Source organism: Mercenaria mercenaria, chromosome 15 (genome assembly GCF_021730395.1).
Source record: "Mercenaria mercenaria strain notata chromosome 15, MADL_Memer_1, whole genome shotgun sequence".
Classification (NCBI taxonomy): domain Eukaryota; kingdom Metazoa; phylum Mollusca; class Bivalvia; order Venerida; family Veneridae; genus Mercenaria; species Mercenaria mercenaria.
In genome coordinates this window covers 16716352-16731163 of record NC_069375.1, presented here as the reverse complement: position 1 = coordinate 16731163, position 14812 = coordinate 16716352, and the positions used below count along the sequence as shown (strand labels likewise).

Sequence of the window (14812 nt, the reverse complement as noted above, 5' to 3'; positions counted from 1 at the left end):
CTTCAATAACTACCTGTAGAGTTACCTTTCCTTGAACTAAACCCTAACACCTACACAATGTGTATTGCTATAAATATAGGTCAAGCTCAATAACCAGCCAGTTGGGATTACAGTTTGTGCCAAATAATATTTAATTAAAGTTCACAAACGGATTTTCCAATAGACTTCAATACATTGCTAATAGTTGTTTCTAACCTATTTCTGCGAATATACTATTAATACACATTCTAACACAACTTGATTCATTTTCCTATTAAACAAAGAAGGCTGAAAACAGTGAATTATTATACAATTCACTGTTCTGACATCACAAATTATTACGTCATAGCGTCAAATGGCATAGCAGCGCGTTGAAAAAGAAACCAACAAAAACGGGCAATTATTTGACGGATGTCGTCAAGGATGTACTTAAAAATCCTTGGAAACGTGTTAGAATCAAAATAATATATCTCCTTTAGTGTTTTGGTCTTGAATAAAATCATTGTTTGTTGTTCAGATGCGTATTACTATATCATTCGGGCTGCGTGCTTGAGATATAACTCCTTCCCATTGAACTCCAAACAATGATTTCATTCAATGACTATTAATCTCTGGATGAGATTTATAATTTCTTAAATAAAAAGTGCTACAAAATAATACAAATTTGAAATTTATACACCTTTGAATTAAAATGTTATAAGCTTGCAAACTTAGATTATAAAAACTATCATAAACTTTTCTTTTAGTATACCATTGATGTGAATGGAATGTCAAAAATTTCAAAACTGGTTTCTTCTAAAAAATACAGCATTTAAAGTTTAGCAGTATATCACAAAACAACAGATTTTTTTAGTAAATGAACAGCATATTGACACACAACTTATCTGTCCAATACATGTTTTACTGTTCTGTCCCACAGAGTTGGATACTTAAGATATTCTAAATGAGTTGTCCCCCTTTAAATAAGAATGCCATTTGTAAGGAAATAAATGTAAACAATTGTCAAAAATGATGTTTTACCTAGTTATGTAAAGTTTAAACACTCACACGATGTTGCAAATGCATCAAAACAAAGACATGTAACAGCTTTTAAAAAATGGTGAATTTTTAAAGGCGCTGAACTGTCCAGAAGTGTGGCCCCTTCATGCAGTCCCTTTCCGGAATTAAATATATATATGAGTAAATTGACAATGGTTTTGTAGAATAATACAAATGTTTTATACGCTGTTAAATTTTCATGTAAAACAATGCTTTCTTTCTATGATTTGATGGCGTTCGAACTTTTTTCTCTGAAACATGGACCTATACCTTAAGTTAAGCAAAAATATTGACAGTCAATATAAACTTTTAAGATTTAATTTCATGTTTCTTTATGAATGAATGAGTGAATAAAAATAAAAATTGCAGCAGTGTTACCAAAATTATGGGAAATGCATAGATCATGTTAACTTCAATTTGGCATATAACAGTTGTACATTTATTTCAAAAGTAACATATCTTGAAAAATGTCCACTCTATAACATTGCATAACTAGTCATGATGCAGGCTAGTATTTCTCGATTTTTGGCCTTTTATTAAGTCACAATAATATTGTGAAAACTGAACATGTTAAAAACAGCGATTTTTGAACTTAGCAAACGGATACTGTAACAGCTTTTTCCCTAAAATTTAGGTAGAACTCAATAATTGGGGAAGTTCAGACCAGTATTTCCAGAACTGCGGCCCTCAAATTAGTCAAAACTGTTAAAACTGAAAGTCTGCTGAATACCTGGCATTTTTAGCTTGTCTGATTTTTGGGAAAAACATTAGTTATTGTCATCACTTGATCGGCATCAGCATTGCCTGGTTAAGTTTTGTGTTTAGGCCAGCTTTTCTACTTAACTATCAAAGCTACTGCTCTAAAACTTGCAACACTTGTTCACCATCAATAGCTGACTGTGTACATCCAAAAACATAACTCCATCCTGCTTTTTGCAAGAATTATGGCCCCTTTTGCATTTACAAAATGTCAGATTTCTTGGTTAAGTTTTACATTTAAGTAAACTTTTCTCCTCAACAGTCAAAGCTATTGCTTTAGAACTTGGTGCAGTTATTCACCATTAAAAGCTGACTCTGTAACTCTACATTGCTTTTTGCAAGAATTATGGCCCCTTTTGGACTTAGAAAATCAGATTTCTTGGTTAAGTTTTGTGTTTCGGTCAGCTCTTCTCCTAAACTATCAAAGCTGTTGCATTAAAACCTGCACCTGTTCACCATCAAAAGCCGACTCTGTACATCAAGAAACATAACTCTATCCTGCTTTTTGCAAGAATTATGACCCTTTTTGGACGTAGAAAATATTATAGAGAGACAAAAAAATCAGATGAGTGTCTGCACCCATAAGGCAGTGCTCTTGTTGTTTTAATCTCCACCATACTTAAACACTAGTCATGTTGGTTAATATCATAGGGAGTTTGCTAACCAGACTAGTCACACTAGGGTATACAGTTACAGCCCTTAATTTAACCAAAATTTCCAAAATCAGAGTCTGCTTACTATAACTTTTTTCTGAATATTACTTACTAGTTTGTTTGTTTGTTTGTTTACACCATTTTTCAACAGCATGTAACGGCAGGCAGTTAACCTAACCAGTGTTCCTGGATTCTGTACCAGTACAAACCTGTTCTCTGCAAGTAACTGCCAACTTCCCCACATGAATCAGAGGTGGAGGACTAATGATATCAGATGCAATGTCGTTTATCATATAGTCATGGAGAACATATGCCCCGCCCAAGGATCGAACTCGTGACCCCGAGATCCATAGACCAACGCTATTACCTATTGAGCTAAGCGAGTGGGCTAGTAACTAACTAGTGTAGTATTATGGTCCATTTAGTATAAACATAGTTACCTATTATTACTTCCTTTCCTCTTAGTTTGCAAAGAAATATAGTTCAATTTCTTGTAAAATAAGCTTTCATGTACCGTACTGCAGCATCTTAATTACATACATGTCAGTAAGAATTCCCTCCCTTTAATTTAGAACAGTTCTTGATATGAAAATAAATTTTCATCTATATTTCTTGATGGGCATAATATATTGTGATAAAATGGCACTTTTTGTGGGTGTAGGGGAGGGAGGGGATTATACTATTTTTGTACTTGCAAAGCTGGAATATTACATGGCAAACACATTTCTTACTAAAGCTAGCTCTGTTTATGATTAATGTAGAAATAACAACAAAAGTTTTTTTCAGCTTGTTTACTTAAAAAAATACATAGTATTTACACAATTTTGCAAGAGATATTCATATATACAAAAAATTAACTGCATTGTACACAACAAAAGTGTTGGAAAACAATAAATACAATAGAACTGAAACAAAACAACATAAATACATGTATAAATTATATAAAATAACAATAAAATGGATTTAATTGTTAGATATATATAATTCAGATATATAAAGATGCTATCATTTCCCCCCATCAACTGTGGAAGTTAACTCCAATCTGGCAAACAAGACAGCCAAGCTGGCCCTAGGTCTCTCACCTGAACAACACACCATAACAGTGTAAAAATGTTTTACCTAGTGATTTCATGGAGACAAATATTCTGACCAATTTTCATCAAGATTGGACCAAAAATGTGGCCTCTTCAAAAACACAAGCATTTTCTTTGATTTGACCTAGCAAACTTATTTTTTAACCCACAAGACCCAGATTCAAACTTGTCCAAGATTTCATGAAAACAAACATTCTGACAAAGTTTCGGGAAGATTGGAGCAATAAAGTGGCCTCTAGAGTGTATACAAGCTTTTCCTTTGATTTGACCTAGTGACCTAGTTTTTGACCCCACATGACCCAGATCTGAAATCATCCAAGACTTTATGATGGCAAACATTCTGACCAAGAATCAAAAATGTGCCCCCTAGAGTGTAAACAAGCTTATTCTTTGATTTCAAATCATAGCATAAATGAAACCTCTATATGGCTGAAAGGGCCAATATAGAATTTTTTCCCTCTTTTAGGGGCAGTAACTCTAGAACCCATGATGGAATCTAGCCAGTTTTAGAAAGAAACCAAGATATTGTGACTTGAATTGTAAGAATAGTTAAAATCCAGTTTAAAATGTCACTTCTATTGTATTCACAAGGCAAAAATAACAAATTTTGGCTCTTTCAGGGGTCTATCAGGGGCGGTAACTCTGGAACTTATGACTGGATCTGCCGGTATCATCATGGAATCCAAGATCTATTGTTGTTAAAGATATTTTGCAAGTCTGTATCAAATCTAACAATAAATGAAGTCTCTATACAACTGCATAAGCCAAAATAGCAATTGTTGGCCCTGTAAGGGGTCATAACTCTAGAACCCATGATGGGATCTGGCAAGTTTTCAAAAGGAACCAAGATATAATGCCAATACAAGTTGTGTGTAAGTTTAATTAAAGTCAATTGCAAAATGTGGTCTCTGTCGTGTTCACAAGTCAAAAATAGCAAATTTTGGCCCTTTAAGGGGCCATAACTCTAGGACCCATGATGGGATCTGGCCATTTTTCAAAAAGAACCAAGATATTATGCCAATACAAGTTGTGTGCCAGTTTTATTAAAATCAATTTCAAAATGTGGTCTCTATCATGTTCACAAGTCAAAAACAGCAAATTTTGGCCCTTTAAGGGGCCATTTCTCTGGAACCCATGATGGGATCTGGCCAGTTTTCGAAAGGAACCGAGATATTATGCCAATACAAGTAGTGTGCAAGTTTTATTAAAATTGATTGCAAAATGTGGTCTCTATCGTGTTCACAAGAAATTGTGGAGGGATGACGGACGGCAGACGAAGGGCGATCACAACAGCTAACAAAAAAAGTTAACAAATGATTCAAAACTTTCCTTCTCTGAATACTTTGGGTCAGAATGGGAACCCCAACATGGTCAGGATTCTAGAGCTACTACCATTGTGACTTTAATTATTTAAATGTATAATATATTGAGTCTAGCAAGAATGAATACATCTATTGGAAAATATTATGAAATAATCAATTAACAATACATTGTTTAAAGCAGATTGTGGGATAAGATATTAACTTGATCTTGGTTTTCAAGCTATGCTACACAGCAGCAATTTATATCGTTTGTATTTAGTACTTCACCACTTGCTCTACACTTCTTGTGTGACAGTTTACACTCCTCTGGCATGGTAACATTGAATGTCATCTTAAGGACATGTTAAGGAATGAAATCAAATTACTTATTCCTTAAATACAAGTAAAATGAAGATACAAGGCTATCTGGTGTTTGAAAATTTCCAAACTAATCACAGCTTTTGTAAGTTTAACTGTAAAACTTTTTTTTTCTATATCACCTTGACCCTAAGTTCTAGGTTGCTGAGGCTGTGCTGCACCCGACTGTCCTTGCCCTTGTTCCTGGACACCACTTATCGAAGAGGCTGATATGGGTGGTTGCTCCACAAGGAAAGGTCGTGGAGCGCTTCCTCCACCAGCTGAACTTGGCAACTGACCGAAATCTGCTCCTCCAAAGGTTTGCCTTCCACCAAAAGACTGTCCTGCACCAAAAGACTGCCTTCTACCAAACGACTGACCACCTAATGAACGACCACCCATAGACTGACTACCAAATGATTGACTGTCGAACGATTGACCCCCAAATGAAGACTGGGGCTGTCTCAAATCAACCTGACCTTGATCAAAACTAGCTTGACCTCCACGACCTCTCTGTCCTGATTGGAAGCTCTGTCCTGATGGAAACTGACCTCCAAAACCTTGCTGACCTTGTCCTCGTACAGACCCACCTAAACCAAACCTTTGTTCATCCATTGTACCAAATGACCTTTGACCCTGACCAAATCCTTGCTGTCCAGGCAATGAAGCAAATGTGTTTGGTTGACCTCCTAAGCTTTGTTCTGGACTAAGGCCAGCAGGGAACAAGTCTGGCTGAGAAAGTTGATCTCCAAATGATGGCATAGGTGGAAAATCAGGGAATCCCATCTGACCTTGACCCATAACATCTTGTCCTGGCATCTGCATAGTCTGTCCTGGAAATCTTTGTGGAAGCTGTGTTCTGCCTTGATCCCATGATAAGCGTGAAGAAGGTCCAAATCTATTTCCTTCTCTTCCAGTGCCACGTATACCTCCTCCTTGCCTTACTCCAGTTTGTGACTGACCAATCCCAGAGTTCATTTCAAACCCTGGTGACAGACTACCTCTTAACTGGCGAAGTCCTCGCGTTACAGGCTGCCTTCTGGGAGATCCTGGGGAACGGGAACCAATACTGGTGAGACCACGGGAACCAGCACCACAAATTCTTTGCTGAGCTTGTGATCCAGGTGCATACAGAGCTAAATAAAACAAAAATAAATGTCAGTCCTGGTTTGTTTAAACAGAAAATAAAATATTGACATCCAAGAAATATATGTCATAACTGTAAATTATAACCCTTAATGACCCAAGCATATTCAGAAACTACAGTAAAAGAGTGCCAACTTGAAAATAAAGTAACTGAACCAAAAATGACATTTGAGCTGCCCCACGAGAAAACCAACATAGTGCATCCGCACAGTCCGGTCTGGATCCATGCTGGTCACAAATGCACTATGTTGGTTTTCTCGTGGCACAGCTCATTTCATTTATAATTCAAGGCATCAGTTGCTTATGACCAATATTTTTAGCAAAAAATTTGCCTCTTCAAACCTTTTAGAATTGCGTATCATGTGATTTTTGATACAACAACTAAACAGTAAGTAACTTGTAAGTAGCAGATACAACCTTTCATTAAAGACAACTGTAAAAGGGCATATATACAGATTCTTAAGTAACTTCAGCTTGATAAACATTCAACAACAGGACAGGTATTGTCAGTATTTAAAAGCTTTAGCAATGAGGTTTCAATATGGATAGGATCAGTTTCATTGAGAAATCTTTAAAACAAAATACACAGATTTTTTTCCATTTTCTTCGAAGTACTCTTTTTCTCATATACCTTTCTTTTCTTGGACAACAGCATGTAGCTGGCTGTACAAAAATAACAGACCTGGTAATTTTGTCTGTACTTCTGAGTGACAATAATTGAAACACAATTGGTTTCCTGATGAATAAATGAAATTAACAGCTTAATTGTGTCAATAAAAGAGTCTGACGTCAACTTTGTTGTTATTCTCAAGGTATTTAATTAATTAACAGTACAATGTCCACATCTTTAAAAATAAAAGTCACACACATTACCCTATAAAACTGTAAAGCCTGCAAGGTATGAAATGGTGAAACTTCAATTTCAAGGGACCAAGAACAGTCTGCAATCTATTGGAACAGACCTTGTTTGAAGGTATTTATAATTAGAAACTACTTTAATGCTAACCCAAGGTTGTCATAATTAATTAAGAATAAGACCTGCTTCTTGCATATTGCAACTGAAAAATTGCAACATACAAAAAGAAATACCAGTACTGCACACCTTATACATTGCTAAATTTGAAAATTGTTTCATTTGTAAACTAAAGTGCCAGAATGTCACAATATACGCCCGTCACAGCAAATTTCTTTACACTAGTACTTGTATTTGCAAAGGGAATTTTAATTTTGTGGTAGTAATTATTGTAATTCTTTTGTTTTTCTAAATCCACATAAAAACTCCTTACCAGGTAGAGATACCTTAAAATACACCTTAAATTTGAAAGTAGCATCTATGTTGTACCACAGAAAAGTGGTCTTGGTTTTTCCCTACGGTCAATTATAAAAAAGTTACAATATAAGTTATTTATAGTAACAACTAAGGGAAGTTAATCTTAAAAAAATAAAAAAAAAAATAAAAAAATCCCCCCAAAATTTTTTTTAAGTCCACACAAAAATCCTTACAAGGTAGAGATAGGTCAAAATACACTTCAGAATTGGATGTAACATGCATGTTGTACTACAGAAAAGTGGTCTCGATTTTTCCCTACGACTAGTAATGAAAAAGTTACAATACAAGCTATTTATAGTAACAACAAAGGGAAGTAATTCTAAAGAAGGGACCTGCGCATGACACTTCGTCTCATGATGGTGTACAATTGTGCCAAGTTACATCAAAATCCCTCCATGCATGAAGAAGAAATGCTTCGGACAAAGTTATTCTTGTATCTGACCTTTGGCCTCTAAGTGTGACCTTGACCTTAGACCTAGGGACCTGGTTCTTGCGCAAGACACTCCATCTCGTGGTGGCAAACTTTTGTGCCAAGTTATATCAAAATCCCTCCATGCATGAAGAAGAAATGCTCCGGACAAAGTTTTCATTCTTGTATCCTTTGACCTCTAAGTGTGACCTTGACCTTAGACCTAGGGACCTGGTTCTTGCGCACGACACTCCATCTCATGATAGTGAACAATTGTGCCAAGTTAAAACAAAATCCCTCCATGCATGAAGAAGATATGCTCCGGACAAAGTCATTCTTGAATTTGACCTTTGACCTCTAAGTGTGACCTTGACCTTAGACCTAGGGATCTGGTTCTTGTGCATGACACTCCGTCTCATGACGGTGAACAACTGTGCCAAGTTTCATCAAACTCCCTCCATGCATGAAGAAGATATGCTCCGGACAGTTTTTCTTGAATTTGACCTTTGACCTCAGTGTGACCTTGACCTTAGACCTAGGGACCTGGTTCTTGCGCATGACACTCCGTCTCATGATGGTGAACAACTGTGCCAAGTTTCATCAAAATCCCTCCAAGCATGAAGAAGATATGCTCCGGACAAAGTCTGGTGACGCCGCCCGCCCGCCAGGGGCATTCCCATAATACGTCCCGTTTTTCAAACGGGCGTATAAAAAAGTTGGATATTAACCAAGATTCAGCTGGCCACTGGTCTGCTAAATCTTCATCTGGTCTAAGTTGACTATATTCATCAACTCCTTTCAAGGTGCTGGAAACTCAGCTAGATTTTCTGATGAAGACCCAAGTCTCAGATTAAAGGGGCATGACACCAGATTTGCATCAAACTTTCAAGTTAAAAAATTACTTTAAAGTAAGTGATTGTAAACAAAAGAGGAAATATAATCAAGAGAGTTCTATTCCATCTAGTGTGTCAGTCACACAGTAAAAATGAGATGTTCAATATAACAAATTCAGCTGCAGTTTATGTTACCCATAAAAGATTAACATAAAATTTTTTTGAAATATAAAATTTGTTGCTTCCTGTTTTAAAATTTTGATTTTGAATGTATGTTTTGAGGCATGTCCTTTTAAATATTGAATGGTCAATTTAGTCTTCAGAAAGTCATGCACAAATAAACTTCAACATTTCACAGACTGGTTGCTGTAAAATCTGCAGAATGAAATTTACAGACTGGTGTACTTACGTCTGCTGTCGAGGCTTCTTGCACAAGCAGCTACAGGTCTGGAAGCATCAAACCTCTGGTAGGCTCGGCACACATGCCCGGGGCAACACGGTGGGGCTCGCTATATGAACAAACAAAAGCTATATTTATAGTCTGCTTATTTCAATCCTTAAAACATTTTGTAAAATTACTTTAATTAAATTATAACAGTACAGTTGGCTAGTCAATGAATCAAACAATTTTGTGATGGTGGCCTATCGTGAAACTACAGCATAACTGTCTTAATCAGTTTATGCATAACTTTCAAAAATAGCTTCTTTTTTTTTTTTTCAAAATGATAAATATTAGTTTCAAGTAGTTTTATCATGCAGTTATTAATCTTCCAGCATATTTTCCTGAATTTAAGTGATTTGCTACAATAAAAAGCCAACATTAAACAAAAGTATGCCATCTATGACTTTTGAAACAACATCTATGGATGAACTTGCCAGATTTATTAAATATCCGTGACATACACAGTTGAGAAAAACTCAACCATATCATTTTAACAGTAACATTTACTGTGAAATCATTTAAATTCACTGGCATGAAATTTTGCGCAAACTTGAAACAGGACTGTCTCGCGCTGGCTTTAATTCGCGCATTTTCAATTTATAAATGAAAAAAATAATTTTTTTAAAAAAAATAGCGCGGTCTTGAATTCGCGCATCGGTCCTAGCGCAAAATACGCGAAAATTGGTCCTACGCGAATAAAAATGATTTCACAGTATGTAAATGAAGCAAAGGGGTATTTTCGAAAGTTTGCATTGTTCAGGTTTTCATAATATATGAAAATGAATACATAAACAATCATCCAAGCAATGACCTATAAGCTGACCAGTGAATTTTACCACAAAGCTGTTTTTTCAATTACAGGAAGAAAACTGAACTGTTCCAACATTTACCAGTTTTGTACTGTGACACAGTACTCATTCAAAATCATTTTCACTATATTTGATAAAGATACCCATACTTATGCACTATCTGGACAATATGGTTTAACTGATCTATTTAGAGTTCTTTTTGAAAAGTTTATTCATGACAGTGCCCTGTTAACAAGACCTGAATTTATTTTTCAAAATATATGAGGCAATCATTACCAAATGTCACAATTCTGTCAAAAAAATTGCATTGCATAATCTTCCTGCTTTTCTATGCATAATTCATTTTCTTAACCCTTACCCTGCTAAATTTCTATAATGAACTTTCCATCTTTCAATTTGGACAGTATAATTAACTGTTAAAAGGGGTGTTTATCAAAAAGATACTGACTGAATGGCAAACAGTACAGATCGTAGTCGCAAAGGCAGAATCAGTCGTGTCCAGCATGATAAATGTTGTCTTCCTATGATGCAAAATTATGTCCAAAAATTTACCAAGTTACTGTAATGAAATTAAAGTAATTCAGTGAATTTACAGCAGATTTTTTGAAAAAGATCCATAAAATTTAGATATAGCTGTCCTTAACATCATACAATTAACATACCCAGGTCAACAACATTTATGGCTGTATGAATGCTGGTAAACTACAGAATTTGCAACAGTGCTTAGAAAAATACTGGAAATACATGTTAATTCTATCGGAAGAATTGCTAAGTGAACCTGAAGAAGAGAATGTACATACCCTACAGACTGATCGTCTCACCCTGGGCTGGTTCTGAAGGTGGAAACACTCACACAAACCCACCAACACAACCTGTGTAAAATAACACATAATTGATATAAATGGACATGAAATCTTCCTATACCTAAATGACATTCAGATATATTTATCTAACAGAAAAATTTCTAAAGAAATTCATAGCATAATTTTTATTTTCAAAAAAAAAAAAAAAAGCACTAATATTTTAATTTTCAGTTTTCATGTTATTTTATTTCTTGAATTTCAGTGGTAAAACTAAAAGGATTGTTATATTATCAAACTAAACATTTTTTTTCCCAAAGCATTATGTTTGTTAATGAAAAGAATACATTTTTTGATAAAATGAAGTACATACCATTAAGACTGAAAATGATATCCACATGTTTCAAAGTTCTTTTTCCTCTAAATTGACTTTTCTATGTTAGTTTTTATTCCTTCAAACTTCTTACATCCGTAATACAAGGTAAAAATCAATTACAACAGTTGTACATATACTGCACTTCTTGTGTGCGAAATTTAACTGCTTACACTCTGTATTTCATTAACCTATTAACTTACTACCCCAGGCCTGTGTTAGGGAGTTTCTCTAATATGTCATAGTGTTGTCTCATTTTGAAATTTTCAAAATGTTAACCAATCAGATTGCAGTACTCATCAATTCCCATCATGAAATGGTTTACATGTCCTTATTAGTGTTTGTCTAGAAATTTGTCCCCTGTCAATCATGTCCTTGACAAATACTATAATTTGCCCAGGGTGTTGTTTGAATCAATACACCATGACTGCTCCCATCCCAAATAAATTCACACTGCATCACCAGTGAGAAATGGAGTTTCAAATCATACGACCAATCAAAACTTACTTCCTTTTTAATAGTTTAGATACAGGAAACATAGATCCAGTCTTCTTTAATAAAAAAAAAAAGCTTTGGAGTAGAAAAAAAACAGCCCAAAATGATTTAGTCAATTTGAAACAAAGATGTTCATATATATATTTTGATTTCTTTTTTGATTATCCTGTACTTAGATAACAATTCCCAGCAACTCTCACTGTATTTTTGACACATTTCACAGTTTTGATATTTATTTCATCTAAATCTATGTCCCTGTAAGAATATGGTAGATGAAAAACTGTGCAAATAAGACAATACAAAAAGAATATTATACCAAATTTATTATGCACCTTTTTCATGACAAACACCTTCAGAGGTACTTAACATACAAAGGCAGTCACTCAAGGTGCCAAATTCATCCTCTACCAGCAGATACTGAGTGATCTGACCAGAGGGACATAGCAAGAGAAAGCCAAGATCAGACTGCGAAAGGTCTGTTAGATACAGGTTTGTCCGTCTAACTTAACGGAACTCTTTGTGAACAGACACGTTTTTTTACGTCCTGGTGTATAGCAGCAATACATGCAATACATTCTTTCCTGGGAAGAATCAGTACTAGCCCCTTAGAAAATCTGTCTCTATCTGCTAAATATTTCTTTGAAGAACTCCATGGCAGAGTAGTTAAGGTTACTGACTCTAAATCACTTCCCCCTCTAAATTGAAGGTTCAAAACCTCACATGGGGTGTAGAAATCTTCATGTTAGAAAGCCATCCAACTGACATAAGAAGTGTCTGTGGTTCTAAACAGGGGCACGCTCATGTAAGAGACAATGCTGCAAGTTGCACATTGGGTCTTTCTCCATAATCAAAAGCTGGAAAAGTTGTCAATAGACCTAATTATTGTTGGTATGACTGTCAACCTAATAAATACAAATGAATACTGCTTTGTTAAATGTGTCATTTTCAAACGGTTGTGCTGCATAACTGGTTCACTGGTAAGAAAGACAGTGGAAGGAAAGTGGTAATTATGTTACAGACTGAGCACGTTTTATCAAATTACTGAAGGGTGAATACTTAAGCTAGCTACTAGCTTGATATAGATTTATAAATAAATGACTTGCAACAATCAATAAAAATGGACATCTTAGATTAAAAAGCAGAACATTCTGCTGTTTCAAAAAGAGAAACTTTCAGGATTATGTGTCATTTTCAAACGGTTGTGCTGCATAACTGGTTCACTGGTAAGAAAGACAGTGGAAGGAAAGTGGTAATTATGTTACAGACTGAGCACGTTTTATCAAATTACTGAAGGGTGAATACTAGCTAGCTACCAGCTTGATATAGATTTATAAATAAATGACTTGCAACAATCAATAACAAGAGAACCGCCTTGCGGGTGCTGACGCTCATCTGATTTTTTTTGTGTAATAGAAATATTGTCCTACCCATGATTTTCTAAGTCTAAAAAGGGCCATCATTCTTGCAAAAAGCAGGTTAGAGTTATGTTTCTTGATGTTCAGTGTCCACTTATGATGGTGAAAAACTGTTGCAAGTTTTAAAGCAATAGCTTTGATAGTTTATGAGAAAAGTTGACTTAAACATAATACTCAACCAAGAAAATTATTTTCTAAGTCCAAAAAGGGCAATAATTATTGCAAAAAACAGGATGGAGTTATGTTGCTTGCTGTACTGGGTCAGCTTATGATGGTCAACAAGTGTTGCAAGTTTCAAAGCAATAGCTTTGATAGTTTAAGAGAAAAAGTTGACCTAAACAAAAAACTTAACCAAGAAATCTGATATTTTCTAAGTCCAAAAGGGGCCATAAATCTTGCAAAAAGCAGGATGGAGTTATGTTTCTTGCTGTACAGGGTCAACTTATGATGGTGAACAAGTGTTGCAAGTTTTAAAGCAATAGCTTTGATAGTTTAGGATAAAAGCTGACCAAAACATAAAACTTAACCAAGAAAACTGATTTTCTAAGTCCAAAAGGGGCAATAAATCTTGCAAAAAGCAAGATGGAGTTATGTTTCTTGATGTACAGGGTCTGCTTATGATGGTGAACAAGTATTCCAAGTTTCAAAGCAATAGCTTTGATAGTTTAGGAGAAAAGTTGACCTAAACATAAAACTTAACCAAGAAATCTGATATTTTCTAAGTACAAAAGGGGCCATAAATCTTGCAAAAAGCAAGATGGAGTTATGTTTCTTGCTATACAGGGTCAGCTTATGATGGTGAACAAGTATTCCAAGTTTCAAAGCAATAGCTTTGATAGTTTAGGAGAAAAGGTGACCTAAACATAAAACTTAACCAGGCAACGCCGACGCCGACGCCGACAACCGCTCAAGTGATGACAATAACTCATCATTTTTTTTCAAAAAATCAGATGAGCTAAAAATGGACATCTTAGATTAAAAAGCAGAACATTTTGCTGTTTCAAAAAGAGAAACTTTCAGGATTATTAAATACATCTGAATTAAAGAAAAAACTTGCATCCTTTCACAGAACTTTTTTAAAGACAATCTTGAAGTCATTTAGGTATAAATGCAATAATGTACAATTATTGCCCATTTGAGAGGTCAATAATTCACAAATATGTCTTTATTAGTATAAATGTGTTGCTATTTGCTCAAAAAACTCTCTTGGGGCAATGCTTCTTGATAGCATCAAAATCAATTCTGATTTGTTCCAAATATGCTCGTACCAATTTCTAACAAGCAGATACAAATTTCTAACTACGAGTCAATACAATGTTTTATCGTTGATCACAAGACTGTATTTCGACAGATGAAAACTACAAATTTAATGGAATACAGACCAAAGGACTCGGATGAAACCCTCCCCTGTGCAGTATGACCACAAACATATACTAACTTGAAATTCATTTCCTTTAAATCCAGATTATTATAACATTTCAAAATTACCCTTTTTCAACTGAGGTGAATATCATTTTTTATGTTTAAAGATTTTATTTACCAAATTCAAAGGTGATCTCTTTGCCTTGATTAAACTGGA

General features: G+C 35.0%; 1 protein-coding gene across 2 annotated transcripts; it reads right to left on the bottom strand.

Moving 5' to 3' along the window:
- Positions 1–4845: 4845 nt before the first annotated feature.
- LOC123545726 (filaggrin-2-like) lies at positions 4846–14741 on the bottom strand. 2 transcript variants are annotated; one of them, XM_053524652.1, is made up of 4 exons: positions 11324–14741; positions 10951–11022; positions 9309–9408; positions 4846–6317 (listed from the first exon to the last, which is right to left on the bottom strand). In XM_053524652.1, the coding sequence occupies exons 1-4, from the start codon at positions 11348–11350 to the stop codon at positions 5332–5334; spliced, it is 1185 nt and encodes a 394-aa protein (XP_053380627.1). In that variant the 5' UTR covers positions 11351–14741; the 3' UTR covers positions 4846–5331. The 2 variants fall into 2 exon arrangements, with proteins under 2 accessions (XP_053380627.1, XP_045187974.2); XM_045332039.2 differs by lacking the exon at positions 11324–14741 and having other exon boundaries at positions 10951–11305.
- Between the last annotated feature and the right edge of the window lie 71 nt (positions 14742–14812).